The sequence below is a fragment of the Scardinius erythrophthalmus genome (genome assembly GCF_964197995.2).
Source record: "Scardinius erythrophthalmus genome assembly, chromosome: 24".
In the NCBI taxonomy this organism is placed as follows: Eukaryota; Metazoa; Chordata; class Actinopteri; order Cypriniformes; family Leuciscidae; genus Scardinius; species Scardinius erythrophthalmus.
Genome location: NC_138244.1, coordinates 2,204,275 through 2,226,203, shown reverse-complemented (window position 1 = coordinate 2,226,203; position 21,929 = coordinate 2,204,275). Strand labels below are relative to the sequence as shown.

The 21,929-nt window shown below is 42.2% G+C and overlaps 1 protein-coding gene across 1 annotated transcript; it reads right to left on the bottom strand.

Annotated features, from left to right (window-relative positions):
- Nucleotides 1-17,764: 17,764 nt before the first annotated feature.
- Nucleotides 17,765-21,472, bottom strand: LOC308684344 (caspase b-like). The gene is made up of 3 exons (XM_081355502.1): nt 21,048-21,472; nt 20,824-20,881; nt 17,765-19,487 (listed from the first exon to the last, which is right to left on the bottom strand). The coding sequence occupies exons 1-2, from the start codon at nt 21,301-21,303 to the stop codon at nt 20,841-20,843; spliced, it is 297 nt and encodes a 98-aa protein (XP_081211628.1). The 5' UTR covers nt 21,304-21,472; the 3' UTR covers nt 17,765-19,487; nt 20,824-20,840.
- Nucleotides 21,473-21,929: the final 457 nt, after the last annotated feature.

Genomic DNA, 21,929 nt, shown 5'->3' with positions numbered 1-21,929 from the left:
AAACTTTAAATTAGCCTATGTGCATGTTGTAGCACAAACAACCAAATTGTGTTCTATGTGCACAATGTGTTAAGCACAATTTCAAAATTCACAGAATTAATGCATACTTTTTAATCTCATCGTGTTAAAGTTTTAGCATTTAGCGTAGCCTTGAGCGTTTTGAAAGCAACATGGACAATAGCATTTAGCATTAGCCTTGATATTTGAGTTTTTGAGCCTGTAAAACATATCATCCTGTTTTACCAAAATTTTCCTTTCATAAACAATGCATTGATCTGCCTTTTTATTTATAAAATCACGTGTTTTCCGATCGTTTACAAACTTAGATTTCTCTTTCTGTTGTTTGCTCATTCTCATCATGTGTTGCTGGTTTGTTAACAAGCCCAGATACAACAATGGCCGGAAAACATGCGGCTGATTTTAAAACTTTTTAGGCTTGACTCTTTCAGCTCTTCATTAAGTTATTAATTATTTGGAAGATGTTATTCTTACTTTAGGTTTCGCTTCCTGTTGCTTAGGTAAAACAAGGAGATCTTTAAAATCTAATCATTCTTCATCTGGCTGCCGCATCAAACATTTCTTCAACACTTGATGCAAAATGCAAAGAAAATTGACTTACCACAACCGCGGAAGAAAGAGATGATGTTCAAACCTCTTGTTGATTTTAAACTCCCAATACTTGCTGGAAAGAACATTTCTCGCCTGATTTGCGAGATCACGTCGCCGAGGTCACCATTTTGTAAGGCCCGTTATATTGGCCCAATCTGCCGGTCCGCCAATACACGGGGAAGGTATCACGTGTTTCGTCCTCACTCATGCAAAGTATTGGTTGGTTAAATTTACAATACATTTAGTTATGTATTCTCTCGTTTATTTCATCTGACTCCATAAATGAAAGGGTTTAATAATAATGTAACATTTTAACATTTTAACCAAATAATCTTACCCAGCTTGTACCTGATAGAGAGAGAGAGAGAGAGAGAGAGAGAGAGAGAGAGAGAGAGAGAGAAAGAGATAAGAAGGGAGGGAGAGAGAGAGAGAGAGAGAGAGAGAGAGAGAGAGAGAGAGAGAGAGAGAGAGAGAGAGAGAGAGAGAGACCACCTATCCCATTCCTGTCCAGCAAAGAAGAGACCTGAGAGTCAGAGCACACCTTCCTTTATCCTCTGACCAGGTGACATGGGGGATGGGCGAGACCACCCTCAAATGGCTTCTATTCAAGGAAAGGGGGGCTGGCCTATCTGGCCTTATCTCTAAACCAGTTTTCTCTAAGCTTCTCTAAACCTTATTTCCTTTTATTTTATCTATCTGGATATGAGATATCTGTACCACTCACTTTGAGACTTGGCCTGTCGCGATAGTCGATAAGTCAATTAATCGCACGATAAAAAAAAATGAGCTCGATAATTTTTCCGGCCGCGATAATTCCATTTGCATGCTTGTTTGTTTTCCTCGTCTCTCTCTCTCTACCAAAGAGACTGGATGACCACTCTCGCTCGGTTCTTTAGCGCATAGGAGGAGTGAACCCTCTTGTTGTCAGTTGCATGGTCTTTGTGTGGGGAGGCGGCGCCGCGGCGCTTGTCAGTCACATGGTCTTTGTATGGGAAAGCGCCGGGGGGACTGTTTGCGGCTACTGCCGGGAGAGAGAGAAGACGCTAGTTGTGAGTTGCGACAGCGAGCCCGATCACATGAAAATGCGTATCTATACCACGAATGTTATGTCTCGTGCCATTTATATGCCAAAAATAGTTTTTGCGTGCATATGATACGCTCTTTATGGCGTGTAATACCGCACGCACTCCTCACTCCTAATCCTAACCAAGTATTTTCAGTGCGTAGCATACACACATAATAAAGTGCGTCTCCGTCTTCCCGACAGTACACAATCACTTGACAAAGTAACAGGAGGACAAAGTAACAGGAGTAACAGTGCAAAATTGTGCGATATGGCTTGTTGAGGCTTTTTTTTATTTGTTTTATCTGTCAGTTTTGCCTGTTATGGAATGTATCACTATTTATGCCTAATGTCTAAAGCCTAATGTTTAATATTTTTTGAAGTGCAATTTTGTTTACATCCATTTTATTTATTAACAGACATTTATTTTGTTAACAGACACTAAGAGTCCATTGCTTTCATTGTTTTTGGTTGTTTTGTTCATTTTTTTGGATATTTAAAATGTTTTCCGTTTTCAATGTTTAATATTCTTTAGAAATAAAAGTTTATAGATCATTGAAAAGGTGTACCTGCATTATTATGCCATTATAATTATATTAAATGAAAATGGTCTCAGAACGACAATATTATCGTTTATCGCGATAATTTCTTGGACAATTTATCGTCCAGCAAAATTTGTTATCGTGACAGGCCTATTTGAGACATTTCAAATGACACCAAAAATGACATTAAACCATGTTCTTGTGTGAGTTCTTTGTTGTTGCTGAGGGGAAAAAAGGCTGTATGGGGAGGTCGAATGTTAATTAGCCAGCAGGGCCATTTTGTCTCATAGACCAGGCCCCAACCAGTATTTTCAGTCTTACAAAGTCAACAAATTGTGAGGATTTTAAGGCAAATGGAGAAACTGCTTAAAAGATTACTTAGTATTGTAAGGGGAGTTATGTTAGAGAATCAGTTTAAATGTCCAAATTGTGAAATATCCTGTTTACAGGAGAAGTTTGAATCACTTGATACAAACTTGCCCTGTGTTAATGTTTTATAGTTTAAATGTCCTTGCTTGCAAAAGAAGCTTGCAACGCTTGAATCATGTTGCAAGCTTGCTTTGCAACCACAGTGTTTGTGGTTTCCTGTTGTTCGGGGCCGCACTTCGAGGTGAAGACCTATACGCATTTCTGTTATTTTTTCCTTTTTGAATTTATTGTCTTTGTATTGTTCTGAAACTTTTTAAGTAAAACGAAACCAATTTTTGGTGATTCGAAAAACTCTTAAAATAAGTCTCAGAGTGATTTTTCCTAGAGATATCTTTACTTTGTTATAGTCTAGATATTAATACTAAGCAAAAGCCCAGTGAAACCCGGACTGAACTGGATCGGACACCGCCAAGGACCCTGAAGCCATTTATAGCATCTTTAACCAGCAGGTAAGGGCAATTTCTGATTGTAGCAGGTCATTGGGAATGTTGTAGATGGACTCAGATGTTACAGCGGTATAGAAACCGCCAGGACCGCCCGAGGGGTTGTCTCCTACTCCGCCATTGCCCCCTGACCAGTCTGCTCCGCCATGGCCGCCTGGACCTTCCTGGAGTCCGTCCATCTACATCCGGTCCACCTCCACGTCACAGACTCCAGGATGCCCACCCCAGAAGACCAGACCCAAAATAACCAACGAACATGGATCCAGCAGTGGCCTTCCTGTGTTTACACCAGGGGAATCGCCCCCTGGATGATTATGTCCAGGACTTCTGTGAACTCGCACCAGGTGGATTTTAATGACGTGGACCTTTTAACCCTCTGGAGTCTGAGGGGTTTTTGGGGTCCTTGAGATGTTCTGACATGCCCTGACATTTGTGCTTTTTTCAGTTGCTTATAAACATATTAATGGCAAAGGTGTAAATTCACTCTATTTAGCACAAACAGGGCTACCATAATATGTGAACAACTTGCATGTACATGTTTGTATTTTTGATAGAATAATGTTTATGCATGGTTTTTTAAAAAACAAAAAACTAAAGTTTCTGAAATAAGGCCATAAAACACATTCTAAATATATGTAAATAAGACTTTTGACTAATGGATGTCGTTGCCTAGTATTTTTTCTTCAAAATTATGTGAAAATCGTCCTGCCTAATCATTCCCATAACACAATACATTGATTTAAATCTTGTAAAACACTTTTTGTTTGGAAAGGCCATATGCGGGTGGGCGTGATTCACACCTATGGAGTCAATGGGGCCGCATAATGAGGCTGCATAGGTAATGAGCCTTTCATTCAGGTGTGTGAATGAGCCACAAGAATGCAAGGACAATATATAACTGGTTTGTTGTTTTTTCCACAAATTTTGCTTGCAAATTGTACAATATCCAAGGTAAACATTTCTAGTAATTGTGCAGTTAATTGTTCTCATACTGTATTTTCAGATTTGGAATATATTCTCTTCCCAAATGTGTCACTAATAAAGCATAATAAAATTATTTAAAGATAAGGCTTATAATGACCTTTTAAGATTTTGTTTACATCTATCCTTATATATATATATATATAATTTTTTTTTTTTTTAAGGTTATACAATTACAACAACATTTATAATTGTAACAATATTTCCAGTGTAATCTTTCTTTGTATTCGCGATTCATATTAAAACAGTATTTTTGCCAGCTGTAGTAACTCCACAACAGCACGCATCTTTGCGTTCATTCATTCATAGTAACGCGATTCATATTTAAACAGTATTTTTGCCAGCTGTAGTAGCTCCACAACAGCACGCATCTTTGCGTTCATTCATTCATAATAACGCGATTCATATTTAAACAGTATTTTTGCCAGCTGTAGTAGCTCCACAACAGCACACATCTTTGCGTTCATTCATTCCGATTAGAACAAAGCAAACAGAACTGACCTAATTCCTCAGCGGGATCCGTTTGCTCCTCGAAATGATACTTCCAGAACTTCTGAGGTAAATTTTTGCAGGATTATTATCAAGACAGTATTATTCCTCACAGCATCGTAAAGTACATAAGTCTGAAAGTGAACTCGCGGTGTGTTATCCAGCTGATGGGCGTTTTACAGGTTTGTTTGGATCGGCTCACATTTGCGTTTGAATAGCGCGTGCTCTCCGTGGGCGGAGCACATTAAAACTTAATTAGCTGAGATAAGAACGACTGACATCTCTCTCTTTGCATACATATTACATAAACTGTGAATATTTGTTTTTTATAAAAATTACTTCGTTTAAAAGATGAGAATTCAAGCTTCATGCCTGTATGTCTGAATGCCTGTTTGACTGAGTATTCACTGAGTTATGGTTCATTTTCGGACGCGTTTCAGAATGGACTACACTGACAGAGAGGAGGCAGAACTCGCTTCGTGTTTATTTTTCTTTATTTGGCAAAAAGCACAACACTTTGTTTTTATTGTGAGTATACACAAAAATAATACACATTTAACAGAATCGATTGATGTATGAAACTCCAATGGAAAATCAAAGTCAACCGAGTATTTTTGAGTTTCTTTTACACTGCTAAAAAAAAAAGCGAGCTGGTATCGCCGGCGATACCTCCGACCTCTGGGGGTTAAGGACTGTTTTCGAATGGGACTAAATGAACCTGTTCGTTCCAAGCTTCCTGGGAGAAAGGTCCACTGTTCCCTGGCCCAATACCTTGACTATGCCTTGTTGTTAGGTGGTTCATCATTCACGGTGGGTGTTGTGGATGAGGAACCACTTCACATCATGCCTGCCAGGTCTGGGTCTCTTCACATCAGGCCTGCCACCAGATCAGTTTATCACAGACTGCTATCCAGCCTGGCAGATCCTCCGCTGATGTCAGTGTGATCTGCCAAGATGGCAGCTCCTCCAGAGTTTTGTCCAGCCGTCGCCTGCCCGCCAAAGCCAGAGCCAGTCGCCTGCCCACCCGAAGGGTCCTCTCCGCCATGGTCACCCGAAGGGTTCTCTCCGCCGTGGCCACCACCTCAGCCTGCTTCACCATGGCCGCCCGAAGGGAAGTCTCTGCCATGGTCACCCGAAGGGTTCTCTCCGCCATGGCCACCTCCTCAGCCTGCTTCACCATGGCCGCCCGAAGGGAAGTCTCTGCCATGGTCACCCGAAGGGTTCTTTCCGCCGTGATCACCTCCTCAGCCTGCTTCACCATGGCCGCCCGAAGGGAAGTCTCTGCCATGGTCATCCGAAGGGTTCTCTCCGCCGTGATCACCTCCTCAGCCTGCTTCACCATGGCCGCCTGAATGGAAGTCTCTGCCATGGTCCCCCGAAGGGCTCTCTCCGCCGTGGCCACCTCCTCAGCCTGCTTCACCATGGCCGCCCGAAGGGAAGTCTCTGCCATTGTAGTGTTAGATTCTAATGTGAAATCTTCTGATAAATCCCTTAAATTGGAACCTCTCCTAAATGATTTACATATTTCAAAAGTAACTGACAAAATTGAAATATCTATGGACGATATTTTAGTTGCACGACTCCAGAAAGACCACGCCAGAGAACTTCATAAAGCTAAGAAAATGGAGAAGAGGAAGAAGGACCCAACATCCGCAGAACAAGCTGATATTTCAAAGTCAACAAATTGTGAGGATTTTAAGGCAAATGGAGAAACTGCTTAAAAGATTACTTAGTATTGTAAGGGGAGTTATGTTAGAGAATCAGTTTAAATGTCCAAATTGTGAAATATCCTGTTTACAGTAGAAGTTTGAATCACTTGATACAAACTTGCCCTGTGTTAATGTTTTATTTAATGTTTTCAAGCGTTGCAAAAGAAGCTTGCAACGCTTGAAGCATGTTGCAAGCTTGCTTTGCAACCACAGTGTTTGTGGTTTCCTTTGATCTCTCTGAGTGAGTTCAGTGGAACAACAGTTGTTAAGGCTATGCCTGCTTACTTGACCTTTTAGCACGGTTTAAGACGATGGAAAGAGGCCTCCTCACACTTAGAGATGAGGCGAGAAGCGAGCTGTGGTATTAACACCTGCAGGCTAAGAAACTTTCAAAATGTATATTAACCCTCTGAGGTCTGAGCTGTTTTCTGGGCCCTGGAGGTGTTCTGACATGCTCTGACATTTCTGGTTATTTCTGTTACTTGTGACATTTTCATGGCTAAAGTCTAATTACACTGTATTCAGCACAAACTCTGCTACGATAATATATCAGCAGCATGTATGTAAAAGTTTGTAGTTTTGAGACAATGACATTTATGCGTGGTTTGTGAAAATACAAAAAAAAATTCTCACTGAAATAAGGCCATGAAACCCATACTGATTATTTCTTCACAAGACTTTTGAAAATTGTATCACGTAGCCTAGAATATTTGCTCTAAAACTATGTGAAAATCACCCTGACTGCTCATTCAGAGAAGACAATATATTGATTTAAAAATTTGACGACATGTTTTGTGTGAAAAAGCTTTATGCGGAGGTCATTAATATGTATTGTTTTCACACCTGAGAAAGACAAAGACCCTCCCCTAACGGCCCTATTAGGAGCTATCAGGCCCTGTCATTCTGGGCAACCTTGCACAATACTGTAAATGAGGAGATTTAAAAAAAGAATGGCTTTTAAATTGTTTGGATTTATTTACAACACAACATAGTCCAAAGATACACACAACAAATGCCAAAAAAGCACTTATTGAAAACAATGATCCAAAGACAGAGACCTTTGTGCCATTCCTAAAAACATTGTACATACCTTTCATTTACAAGGTGTTTGATTTTCACTTTACCATGGTTATGTTCACTGAAGTCCTCAGTGGCATCTGGGCCCTGAAAAAAAAAAAGTGAACATACTGATATCAAGAGAAAGGCCTGCACGATTTTGTGATTAAATTTTAGATTTTTCTGGTTAAAATTGCTTTTTAAGATTCACAGAATACACACACACACACACACACACACACACACACACACAAATGTTTCCAACAATAATATAATGAACACCAGGTTTGTTGTGCCTTGTAGGCATAAGCTATGCACAGTGCTGGATAAAATAATAATGTCAATAACCTATAGCAGTATAAATCATCCAAAAGATTTCAGTAACAACTAAGCTAGAGAAAAATATATTGATTATCATGTTACTTCAAATGTTTCCATTCGTTATGATGATATGAAATGAGATAATAGTAAAAACATGAAGCCGTTTGCTTTTCAAACGCGATTGTGCTGCAAAATATGATACATTCAAATGCGATCGCGCTGCAAAATATGATACATTCAAACGCGATCGCGCTGCAAAATATGATACATTCAAATGCGATCGCGCTGCAAAATATGATACATTCGAGCGCGATCGTGCTCAAATATAAAACATTACGGTTACCATATACATATCTACGTTTGAGCAGATATCCACAAACACAGTTACAGTACACACGGGTCTAAATATTATAATATTCACCATATATCTAACAACAGTTCAACTGCAATGTGAAATTTATGCAACAATAGCAAACTAATATGTAAGAATTTCTTACCTTACACCTTTCTTGTCTTCAAATCGCGTTATTTTTCTTCTGATGTAAATCCAATGTAAGCTCAGGCGCGTCTAAAAGCAGAGACTTGTAAAGTGTTTTGGTATTTTGTTTGAGGTAGGCCTAATGAGCGCGATCGCGTTCCATGTGGAGATTTGCATGTGAATATCTTTTGCGCGAGTGGGCGTGGTAAATTAAAAAATAATTAGGAAGGGTTTGAGAAGCTGGACATCTTGTTGGTTTTATACAAATGACTTAAACAGAGAATATTTGTTTTCAGTTTGAATCCGATCATTTAAAAGTACACACTTAAATGTTTATAAAGGTGTATGGCTCATAAATGTGTGACAAGTATTCGCTGAGTTTTGTTTCAGTTTATAGACGTGCTCAAGAAAAAAAAGTTCACCGCGACGGAGAGGCAGAACGCACCCCCTGTTTATTTTCTTTATTTTACAAAAGCACAATGTTTTGATTTGATTGTAAGTGGACACATACAAAAGTAGAAATATCACAGATTCTTTTTTTATATTTCTTTTTTCTGTATGAACCTAAATGACGGAGTAATTTAAGTTTATAGTGCTACAATGTGGAGAAAATCCAGCAAAACGCGCCTGCGCGTTTGTCGACCCTTAGAGAGTTAAGCTTTTTAGCGTAGGTGGAGCAGATGAGATAACCTATACACGCATGATTATTGCATAATAGCTTTAGGGTAATGGAATATTCCAGACCAGATATTTTACCATTTTAAGAATTGCTTTAATGTAAGGGACAGCCCTAAAAGCCAAAGACGGCCCTTATCAAACCATATAAAAGGTTTTGTTTCCTGTTGTTCGGGGCCGCACTTCGAGGTGAAGACCTATACGCATTTCTGTTATTTTTTCCTTTTTGAATTTATTGTCTTTGTATTGTTCTGAAACTTTTTAAGTAAAACGAAACCAATTTTTGGTGATTCGAAAAACTCTTAAAATAAGTCTCAGAGTGATTTTTCCTAGAGATATCTTTACTTTGTTATAGTTTAGACAAGTCAAGTCAAGTCAAGTATATTTGTATAGCGCTTTTCACAATACAGATTGTATCAAAGGAGCTTCACAGTATTAAATGAAAATAAAATAATACAACAAGGTTTGTTTCTAGTGGAATTTATTGATTGATAAAATAAAATTAAATATCCCCAAAATATCCCCAAGTTTAGATATTAATACTAAGCAAAAGCCCAGTGAAACGGACCCCGGACCGAACTGGATCGGACAAGGACCCTGAAGCCATTTATAGCATCTTTAACCGGCAGGTAAAGGCAATTTCTGATTGTAGCAGGTTATTGGGAATGTTGTAGATGGACTCAGATGTTACAGCGGTATAGAAACACAACAGCATGGTCATCCGAAGGGTTCTCTCCGCCGTGATCACCTCCTCAGCCTGCTTCACCATGGCCGCCCGAAGGGAAGTCTCTGCCATGGTCACCCGAAGGGCTCTCTCCGCCGTGATCCCCTCCTCAGCCTGCTTTACCATGGCCGCCCGAAGGGAAGTCTCTGCCATGGTCACCCGAAGGGTTCTCTCCGCCGTGGCCACCTCCTCAGCCTGCTTCACCATGGCCGCCCAAAGGGAAGTCTCCGCCATGGTCACCCGAAGGGTTCTCTCCGCCGTGATCACCTCCTCAGCCTGCTTCACCATGGCCGCCCGAAGGGAAGTCTCTGCCATGGTCACCCGAAGGGCTCTCTCCGCCGTGATCACCTCCTCAGCCTGCTTCACCATGGCCGCCCGAAGGGAAGTCTCTGCCATGGTCACCCGAAGGGTTCTCTCCGCCGTGGCCACCTCCTCAGCCTGCTTCACCATGGCCGCCCGAAGGGAAGTCTCTGCCATGGTCACCCGAAGGGTTCTCTCCGCCGTGATCACCTCCTCAGCCTGCTTCACCATGGCCGCCCGAAGGGAAGTCTCCGCCATGGTCACCCGAAGGGTTCTCTCCGCCATGGTCACCCGAAGGGTTCTCTCCGCCGTGGTCACCTCCTTAGCCTGCTTCACCATGGCCGACCGAGGGGTCGTCTCCGCCAGGACCGCCCGAGGGGTGGTCTCCTACTCCGCCATTGCCCCCTGACCAGTCTGCTCCGCCATGGCCTTCTGGACCATCCTGGAGTCCTTCCATCTACACCCGGTCCACCTCCACGTCACAGACTCCAGGATAAGGTTTCATTTTGCTAGCATTAGTTAACATGAACCAACAATTAATAAACGATACAGCATTTATTTATCTTAGTTAATGTTAAGCTCAACGTTTAAGTCATTTTTAGGTTCCAAAGTTGTACCTGTTAACATTAGTTAATGCACTGTGAACTAACATGAACACAAATATTGATTAGTTCACTTTTAAAAAAACTTTTGCTGATAATTTACTCACCCCCATGTCATCCAAGATGTCCATGTATTTCTTTCTTCAGTCGAAAAGAAATTAAGGTTTTTGATGAAAACATTCCAGGATTTTTCCCCATATTATGGACTCCAATGGGACCCAAACGGTTCAAGGTCCAAATGACAGTTTCAGTGCAGCTTCAAAGGGCTTTAAAGATACCAGACGATGAATAAGGGTCTTATCTAGCGAAACCATCGGTCATTTCAAAAATAAATAAAAAAGTTTAAGTTTTATAAGCACAAATGCTCGCCTTGCTCTGTTCTGTGATGTGCGTTCGTGACGTCACGTAATACGCAATTACTTTGAAAAGGTCACGCTTTACGTGTTTACAAATGTGCGGAAGGAGGATATATACACATATTCAAATGTATTTGTGTCAGTTTATCGTTTAAAATGCCCATTTCATGTGCGTATCCTGGGTGCTTTAATATTAAATAGCCTAAAAGAAAATTTTCTTCAGGACAGAAATTTTTCAAGCGTGACCTTTTCAACGTAATTGCGTATTATGCAGAGGTGGACAAAGTACACAACTTCCTTACTTGAGTGAAAGTACAGATACTACTGGTCAAATATTACTCTGTTACAGGTAAAAGTTGTAAAGACCGATTTTTACTTAAGTCAAAGTACAGAAGTACTTGTTTTTAAAAGTACTTAAGTATCAAAAGTAAATTTCAATGCATTGTTGTATTATTGTTGCATTGTTGTGTGTAATACGTACAGTACCTTATGGCTCTGAATCTATGCCTGCTATACCCTCATATCAATATCACATTTATATCTAGAACACAGTCCAGTCGTGGGATTGAATGTGAGATTCACTCAATAATGTCCACAATGGTTTCGGACACCCAAATGGCTGTTCCCTCAAATAGTCCCTATTTAAAGTATTTTGGCTTTTAGTAGGCCTATGAATATGTTAGCCTTACTGTTATCTATAAGCTAGTGTGCACTAAAACAATGACAAAATTCACATTTAGAAGACCAAACCCAACGTTGAAAATGAAAATCAGGCTGATGTCAGAATCCAACGCCAGATTTATATTAATCTCCAATGTTGGACAGACGTTGTATTGTGGTTGAAAACGAAAATCGGGTTGATGTCAGAAACCAACATCAGTCGGTTTCTGACCTCAATCAGACTTTCATTTTCAGCCAAAATGCAACCCCTGCAACCAAAATCATCCCCTGATTGACATTACTACTTTCTACTCAAGGACCTTGACAGAATTGTAGTGGAGTAAAAAGTACAATATTTGTCTTTCAAATGTAGTTAAGTTAAAGTAAAAAGTTTTCAGAAAAAATAATACTCAAGTAAAGTACAGATACTCAAAAAGTATACTTAAGGACAGTACTCAAGTAAATGTACTTTGTTACTGTCCACCTCTGGTATTATGTGACGTCACGAACGCGTACCTTTGAGGGACTAATATGCACTCTTTAGGTACAAAAGTGTACCATTTGAAAAGGTACCGCCACAGCGACAGCTTTTGTACCTTTTTTTCTGAGAGTGTAGGACGTTTCTGTAATTTGGGCCTTAAGCATATTGGTGGCACCCTGCTCGCCATAGCGATAAATTTAATTAAATCAGAAAAAAAAAGTTCATTACAATTGCATTGATCAAGAACCACATCTGTACACTTTTCCCCAACTTGAGGTGTGGTGAATGGTGTTACAGCTAGAATGCTACTAATGTGCAAAAGGGGGCAATCTTATCTTGCTAAAAAAAAAATTGCATTCTAGATCTTTGTTTGGGCTAACACAAGAAAACGATGAAAATGGAAAAAAGAAATAGGAAAATATTTAATTGTGGTCGCAGTAAAATACTTCTGCAGTCAGGAAAGCCAAATCAAGTTCTTATACCTGTCCTGACCTGAGCACAAGCTCTCATTCTAATCCTGAAAGTCTAATACTTTATATATAAAGTCTTAAATACCATATTTAAGTCTTTAAATTAATTTAACTTGTTAATATTACCTGTGTACTTAATTACTGTTTGTCTGATAAGTGCCCAATCTCTGAACAAAAAGGTTTCAATAAGCACACATGCTTGTGATAGCTGTAAATGTGAGCACAACACAAGCTCACGTCATTTTCCAAAGACAGATATTGATTACAATCTTATAAAGTCTGTATCTTATACCTGCATTGATTGCTAACCTCCACTGTAACTGATTTCCCCATACAAATGCTAATGCTTTGATGTTAAAGCTAGAATGTCCACTAATGTGTTTATTTACAAAATGGCATGAGTTGAGAAAAACAAGGCACTTTTATTTTTATCAAAATTTTCATAAAACTGCAATTTAAATATATTATTTCTATAGGTTATACAAAAAAAGGACAAAATAAATAGGCTGAATAAGCTGATCTATAGCATGTTAAATGGTGGTGGAACGGTACACCCCCTTAGCTCACAAATGGTTAGACCCAAGTCTTCAGCAGCCAATGATACTGTCCCGTTCAAACTAATGTGAAAACGATACTTGGTTACTCACGTAACCTCGGTTCTCTCTAGAGAGGGAACGAGTATTGCGTAAGCTTGCTTACGCTGCGGGAAAAGTCTTCTTTTCTCGAGATACTGAAGCCAAAAATTACTGCACGCTCATTGGCTGCCGCGCGGCAACTGCTTAAGCCTACCAGTGAGCCTGGCGTGACGTCGCACCCTCGGGCGTCACAGCCCGCCAGAATGGGCGGCGTCAGAGCGTATATAAGGAAGGCTCGTAGGCTATATTCTCTGTTTTCTGTCGAATGAAGCGACACGAGCTATAGGCTTTAAGCACGGCAGGGAACGCAATACTCGTTCCCTCTCTAGAGAGAACCGAGGTTACGTGAGTAACCAAGTATCGTTCTCTTACGAGAGGTTCTCTCGTATTGCGTAAGCTTGCTTACGCTGCGGGAACCCCTTGTCCACGCCGTGCGTGCCTAACGATCACATATGACTCTTTATGAAAAGCATAGAGGTGAAATGACAGGTGGCCAGCGGTGCGGGCCAACACATGTTCATAAGCACACCTAGGGAACACAAGAACGGCACGGCCGGTCTATGCATACTGATACCCTGAGCGTGCAGCTCAACAGACAAGCTAATCGATAATACAGCCTGCGCACATGAGCAGGACATGAACACGACTAGACTGACAGAAGTTTAGCCTGCAGGGCGGGAACTTCCAGGTTATAAAACCTAACAAATGTAGAGGGGGACGCCCAGCCCGCCGCCATACAAATGTCATGAATGGAAATCCCGCTGGACCATGCCCACGATGAGGCCGTGCCTCTGGTGGAATGAGCCCGTATGCCCAACGGACATTGCAGGTCTTTTGACGCATATGCTACTGCAATAGCATCCACTATCCATCTGGATAGCGTCTGTTTCGAGGCGGCGCGACCCTTAGCGCGCCCTCCAAACGAGACGAAAAGCTGCTCTGAGAGCCTGAAGGCTGCAGAGCGCATGACATAACACCTTAACGCCCTGACCGGGCAAAGGCGGTTAACACCCTCCTCACTGCCGGATGACGGCAGGGCCGATAGGGTAATGACTTGAGCCCTAAAGGGAGTACCTAACACTTTGGGGACATAACCGTGCTTCGGTTTGAGAATGGCTAACGAGTCGTTAGGTCCAAACTCGAGGCACGACGCGCTGACGGACAGCGCATGCAAATCACCCACTCGTTTGACTGAAGCCAGAGCTAGCAGAAAAACGGTTTTAAGCGTCAAGTATTTCAACTCCACAGAGTCCAAAGGCTCGAAGGGATGCACTTTTAGGGACTCTAGGACCAGAGACAGGTCCCAAATAGGGACTGACGGGGGCCGAGGAGGGTTCATCCTCCTGGCCCCGCGCAGAAAGCGGGTAATGAGTTCGTTCCTGCCCAGTGAGCGACCGCGCGCCGAATCGGCGAACGCTGCTATGGCCGCGACGTAAACCTTGAGCGTGGAGGGGGACCTGCCCGCGTCCAACATCTCTTGGAGAAAGTTTAATACCTGTGGGACTCCACAGGACTGAGCATTAGAACCCTTTTCCACACACCATTTGCTAAACACCGACCATTTAGACGCATAGAGCCGCCTCGTCGAGGGGGCTCTGGACTGCGTGATCGTGTTAATTACCCCTTCTGGCAGATCAACGAATATCCGTTGATTTCCCACGCATGCAGAGACCAGTGCTCTGGATGGGGATGCAGAATCGATCCTCGGGCTTGAGAGAGAAGATCTCTCCTCACCGGAATCGGCCATGGGGCTGTGTCTGCCAATCTCATTAGCTCGGGGAACCACGGTTGGTTTTCCCAGCGCGGCGCTATGAGGAGCACTGCGCAGTCTGCCTCCCTGATCCTCGCTAGCACTTGAGGCAGCATCGAGATCGGGGGGAACGCATACAGCGGAACGCTGGGCCAGGTCTGGGCCAGTGCGTCCTCGTGTTTTGAGAAAAAACCTCTGGCACTGAGCGTTCTCGCTCGCGGCGAAGAGGTCGATCTCCGCTTCGCCGAAACGACGCCAAAGCGTTTGGACCGTCTGGCGGTGTAGAGACCATTCCCCTGGGGGAACGTTGTCCCTGGACAGTCTGTCCGGGCCGTCGTTCAGACGACCGGGTACATGAGCTGCCCTTAGGGAGCGCAGCGGGCCCTGAGCCCAGGATAGGAGGCGCTCTGTGAGAGCGCGCAGGGTTCTGGATCTGATTCCGCCCTGGCGGTTCACGTAAGACACCACTGACATGTTGTCCGAGCGAACTAGCACATGGTGTCCCCGTAGAAGCGGTAGAAAGTGCTTCAGCGCTTTCTCGACCGCCAGCATCTCTAGACAGTTTATGTGAAGGCTTTTCTCCGTATTCGACCATGGGCCGCAAATCGGACTGCCCTCGTGAGTCGCTCCCCAACCCATGTTGGACGCGTCTGTCGAGACCACTTTGCGGTGTGCGATGACCCCCATCGTCACTCCCCGCTGATACCATTCGGCCGCCAGCCAGGGCTGCAGGGCTGAAACACAGCGCTGAGTCACTCTGACTGGTGCACGGCCCGAAATCCATGCTTTGCGGGGCACTTCCGACTTTAGCCAGCATTGAAGCGGGCGCATTCGAAGTAAACCCAGCTGCAGGACCGCTGCGGCTGACGCCATATGGCCCAAAAGCCTCTGAAAGGTTTTCAGGGGAAAAACTTTTCCCACTTGAATGGAAACGGAGAGGTGTCGAACACAGCGTGCACGCTGCGTTGACAATCTGGCCGTCATCGCCGCCGAATCCAGATCTATACCCAGAAAAGTGATAGACTGGCTGGGGGTTAGAGAGCTCTTGTCCCAGTTCACGGAAAGACCCAGGCTTTCCAAATGACCGAGAAGCGCTTTCTTGTGAGAAACTAGTTCCTCTGTTGAGTGCGCTATAATGAGCCAATCGTCCAGATAGTTCAGAATTCGCATTCCCTTCGATCTCAGGGGTGCGAGAGCCGCATCCATGCACTTCGTAATTGTACGGGGTGCCAGGGACAGGCCGAACGGCAGGACGGTGTACTGATATACCTGACCGTCGAAGGCGAATCTCAAGAATGGCCTGTGACGGGGTATAATCTGAATCTGAAAATACGCGTCTTTCAGATCGAGAGAGATGAACCAGTCCCCCGGGCGAATCTGCGCGAGGATTTGACTGGTCGTGAGCATTTTGAACGGTCGTTTCACAAGCGCTTTGTTCAAATATCTCAGATCTAATATAGGTCTGAGCGCTCCGCCCTTCTTGGGTACGAGGAAATAACGGCTGTATAAGCCTGCCTCGGTAACCGGAGGGTGAACTCGTTCTATCGCCCCTTTGTGCAGCAAATTCGCTATTTCTGCGTGAAGCAGATGAGCTGCATCCGCCTTCACTTGAGTTTCGACCCGGGCGCGAAAGCGCGGGGGGCGGCGAGCGAATTGAAGCGAATAGCCCTTTATCACTGTGTTTAGTACCCACTTCGACACTCCTGGAATAGCTTTCCATGCATTCGCACTCATAGCTAGGGGTCGAATCGCCTCCGGGTCCCGCCCGCCGCACAGCGCGGGACAGGGAGCCTGTGGCGGTATGTGCGCGAGTCGCGCAGTGGCAGTGAGGGGAGACGGGGGCTCGCTGATAGCGGCAGCCGGCTGAGTGACGCTGTGAGAGAGCGTTGTGTGTGACGGCTCGCGGCGCGGGAGCGGGGCGGGCTCGTGAGTGTTTACATGAGAGTGTGCGTGCTGTGTAGCGGGCACAGGGCTCTTTATTAACACACAGCCGGTGGCGGATTGCTCTGGACCCCGAATGTGTGAGACAGAGCGAGCACTGTGTAGGTGTGAGCACTGGGGCGTGGGCACGTGACCTACAACTAACACTCGAGCGGCCGTAGCGCGCTTTATGTGAGTGCACTCTGTGGGGTACACAGGGGAGATTGTGCTTGTGTGTAGCAATGAACACTGGGACGTGGGCATGTTTACTACACTCATAACACTGACGGCGTGAGCCGAATTACCAGATTTTACGCTCTTTATTTGATTTATCTGGGTCGCCGTAAAAACGGCGTTTGTGTGCAGGCGAGAGAGTTGAGAAACTGGCTCGTTGGCTGCGGTGGACACTACTGCAGTAGCCTTTATCAAGGGGACTGGCAGAGGGATACAAGTTAGCTTTGACGGCGGTCCGGCCGCGGCGGGACTCAACCGTCTTTTCCTCTCGACGAGTGCTAGGAGGACTTCGCAGGCTCGGGTTTCAGCGAAACTCTAGGCCTCATTGGGCGTGACGTCACGCCAGGCTCACTGGTAGGCTTAAGCAGTTGCCGCGCGGCAGCCAATGAGCGTGCAGTATGCCGCTCTAGCTCAGCTGCCCGCAGCTGCACTGCGTTGACAAAATATGAAATTAAGGATAATTTTTGGCTTCAGTATCTCGAGAAAAGAAGACTTTTCCCGCAGCAAAAGCAAGCTTACGCAATACGAGAGAACCTCTCGTAAGAGAACTAAAATGTGTTTTGATATCATTAGTAATGATAGTATGATCTCTGTATAACATCAGTCTTTAAATGCTGGATATTTAAAGTGTAACTGAAGTAATTTTGCAATGTTGAACCTCAGCACTGTTATTAGTTGACCAAAATTAGTTGTTTGAATTTAGTAGACTTTAAGTGCAATGGCAGGATATTTATATTAAGTACATAAATATGTAAATACATTTGTAGTATACTGTAGATTTAAAAATCTTGCTTTCCCCTGTTGGTTGATTTCATGGAAACAGACACCAGTGATTTTGCCAAGAGATCTCTTATTTATTTATTTATTTTATATAAGACACAGGAGGAAGAGACAATGGACCAAACAGATGTCTTCATTCAGCAGCCTTTCCATCTCTTCCTGATTTTCGGACAAAAGAGCTCAGTCTTTATACTACTGGACAAAGGGAAAAAACTACATCACTATAGGAACACATACATCACCAGAGGAACATATGGTTTCCATTAATGTTGGAATGTATATCCTTATGCTATGCTTGTGGGAAACACTGCATATACATTTCAGTCTCAAAGTCTCTCCCACATTTTCACAAAATACAATCATTACAAATGATTATGAATGTATATAAAAAGTATAAAACAGATAGGCTACATAATACTACTGATTATGAATATTAATCAAAAGTAATAATAATACTAAAAACAATATTAAATTATGAGATTTGAGTCTTCATATACTTAGCATAAAATGCCTATGCCGGCTACAAAAGAAGCGAATACAATAGAAAATAAACACAAGCAAACCATTGGGCCAGTTGTTCAAAGGTAAGCAGATCGGATTTTGGTTATCGGATTGGACCAAATATTGAAAATGGGTTGTTCAAAAGGGAAAGAAGGAATCTGAAATCAGATTAGATCACGGAATCCAATCCTAGTTTTAATCTGGATCAAACCTTCAGTTTGTGTTGTTCAAAACTTGTCAGTAGGATTTGGATAACTTTGATCCAAAAAAAACAGGATTATCCTGATCCCAACAGGGGATAGTATTTCAAGGTTGATTCTAGGAAGAAAATGTAGTAAAACTTTAAAATTGGTCAAAAATACAACATTTGTATCATGTAATACACACACACACTCATATTTTTATTTTGTTTTGATTAGCTTAACTGTTAAAGTAGGCTAATACATTAGACATTAGGCTACATATTAAGCCTTTCGGTAGCCTACTGTAAAGTAAAAAAGAGATTAAATAATCCCAAAACAGCTGAAAAAATCTAACAAAAATATTATATTTAATTCACAGTGTTTTATCACTGTTTCTAAACTACATTGGCACAATCATAAGAGATGAACCAGTCAAAAGATCTTTGCAAGTGAACACAAAGTTTTTTTGGTGAATGGTATACAAAACTTTTCTGAGAGAATGCAAAAGCATTGAAATATATTTGTTTCCCCTATCTCATATTTTTTACATGACCATGTCCCTTTGGGGGTTCCGTAGAGCACCAGTAATTCAGATTTGGTAATCGGAAAAAGTTTACATCCATATCAGGGTGATCCAATCCAATTTTGCTTTGAAAAACCAGCAACAAAAGTAAGATAGATTACCTGATCTCGGATAGCAAAACATGGGATTTCCAAATCCAGATCATTCTGATCCAGATTAAACTTTTTGAACAACTGGCCCATTGGGATTAACAGTACAAAGGGAGCGGCACTCTAGTACAATGTTAAAGTGTAAATTGCAGGTTAACCACCACAGCCAATTAATGTGTAAATTAAAGCGCTCTATGTATATATTTAATTATTTCTGTCCTAAAATGCGTTAAAATAACATTTATTGGGGTTTCTTCAAAGGTATCCAGTTGTCCTGGTGAGTAGCTACGTTAGAGCTAGCCTGGTGGCAAACTTAACCCGGATAATTATAAGGGAACAAGCCAGTCTTTTCAAAATCTTGCCGTGTTTGATCCTCCTCTCTCATTTGAAGATCATTCTCCCGATGCTTCTCGAGGTTAGAGAACCTGGAGCACAGAGAGAGGCAGAATGAAAGAGTGAGAGAGAGTGTGTTATGCACAGACAGCCCTTACGGAAAAGATATATACTTCAATTTTCATTTTATGAAGTATACTTCAGTAAAGATCAAGTATATTTTTAAGTACACTTTATGTAGTAAGTATATTAATATCAATGTAGTAGTAAACTTGAAAGTGAACTGATTCAATACTGCATGGGGATACATTGACCCACTTTTAAAAGAAGTAAACTAATAGCACACTTGAATAAACTCATTTTTCGTAAAGGAGGGGACAAAGTTAAGACCAAGTTTAGCAAGTATTTGATGCAACTGAAACCTTTTTATATAAAAATAAGCAAATGTAAGTAGTGAATGAACAACTTTATATATTTACTCTATTGAACTCTACCGTTGTAGCCTACTTATGTGTTGCACAAAAATATTTAGCCATACTTGCAAATACTGTGGGTTTGTTTAAATTGTTTTAAACGTGTAAAACTGCGCATGCAGCTTTAACCCACCGGAGCGCCTCCCGCTGGTCTCACTCGCTCCCACTCTCCTGAGTCCTAGAACTGCAATTCCCATCACTCCCCTCTGCTCTCATTATTTTCCATCCCTGCCTGGTTTTCCTGATCACTTTCATCACTATCACCTGCGCACCATTATCTACCCTTAATAATGTGTTAATAAAATACTGCAGATGGATCCGACCGCCTCAGCCTCTACATCACAGGCTAATATAGCATTATATTTCACGTTCCTGGCAGCTAATTCATTACGATGACATAACATAGTGTGATAACATAGTGTACGCTTTGCCTGAACCACATTTGTGTGGCTATTAAAAGAGGCATAGTGGTGTTTTATAACATATTTTGTTTTATTGTTGCCTAAAATATATATAACGAGATAACCGGAGTAGCCAGAGCGAGATGAGTGACATTATCCAGAACGCTGCTGTTCCATTAGCAGAATTACCAGACCTGCGTCCTCGAGAGTTCGTTCTGCTGAGTCGATCTTGGCAAGTCAGAACTACAGAGGACGCACGTCAGAACTTTGCGTACTTCAGAAATGCCCTTGGACTCTACAGGAAAGTGGACTGCGAAGTTGAGAACCCGTCTTAAGCCGGGTATAAACTACATAAAATCATCGTATCACTGTTCCTTTCACACTACACAACTGTTTTGTATCATGAAGTTGCTGTGGTTTACACATTTCACGACCGATCATTGACTGGGGGTCACACATCACACAATATTTCACTGGAAATAATCCCCATCAACTCTGTTTTGAGAATGCATGCGTGAGAAGTGATACAGGGAATGACGTTTATCATTATTTACCCTTGATCTGTTTTGAATCAGCAAGTGGAAGAAGCCTTCATGTTGCCCTCAGTCTGAGCTGTGAGAGAAAGATGAAACATCCGATTACACAAACACATCAGCTGAGCAAAGAGAAACATTTGAGTTTAACAATGACTTCATTTTTCACATTGAATCCATCACAGCACTAAACAACCACTCCTTACAATGACAGAAAACATTTAAATGTACCGTTTAAACATTACCTTCCTTGTGTTTGTTCTCCAACTCTTTAGCCAGATTATTCTGGTTCATCTTCCTCAGGATGTCCACTGTGATCTTCACAGCTTCTTCTGGTCCTGAACGTGCCACCATCGTGTCCACTGTTTTTAAGACATCTGCGTTCTCCATTTCAGAAGTTGAAATATGCCCATTATTCCTCAAGTGCCACAGAAACTGCTTCAGGTGATCTGTTACTAGATCCATCAGTGACTCCAAGAGCAGCTCTTTAACAGATGCCATATTCCTTCGCTGATTCACTCCTGCAGGACAAAAAGAAAAAGATCTTCAGTATATTTCACTCTAAACAGATGATTCGAAGTATTCAAATGTTAGGGTTAGATGAGGTCTCGTCTCTTAGAGGCATCTCATCCAAACTCTAGTCGAACAGTCATTGATTTTTCAGCGAGTCACACAAAGCAGGAAACAAAATTTAAATAAAAAGTTTTTTACAAGTAGTGCAATTAGTAGTCAGAGATGCAAAAACGTTATATGCTGCCATGGAAGGACTGAATAAGTCAAGTCACCTTTATTTATATAGCGCTTTTCACAATACACATTGTATCAAAGCAGCTTCACAGTGATAACAAAGTTTTTTTTCTAGAAGAAATTTGCATCATCGTCCACCTTAAGTTGTTGAATATTAAATGTCCCCAACTAAGCAAGCCAAAAGCCAAGGCAACAGATAAATAACACATTTACATGATCTAAATTAATTATTTGAGCTAAATAATGTAGTAAAATTATTGTGTGTGTGATTAATGCATAGATAGATATAGTCACTGGAGTTGTGTAAATCTGCCATGCTTTACAGAAAAAATCAGTATTTATTAATATAGTAGATATATAGTAATGTAGATATATTTTAG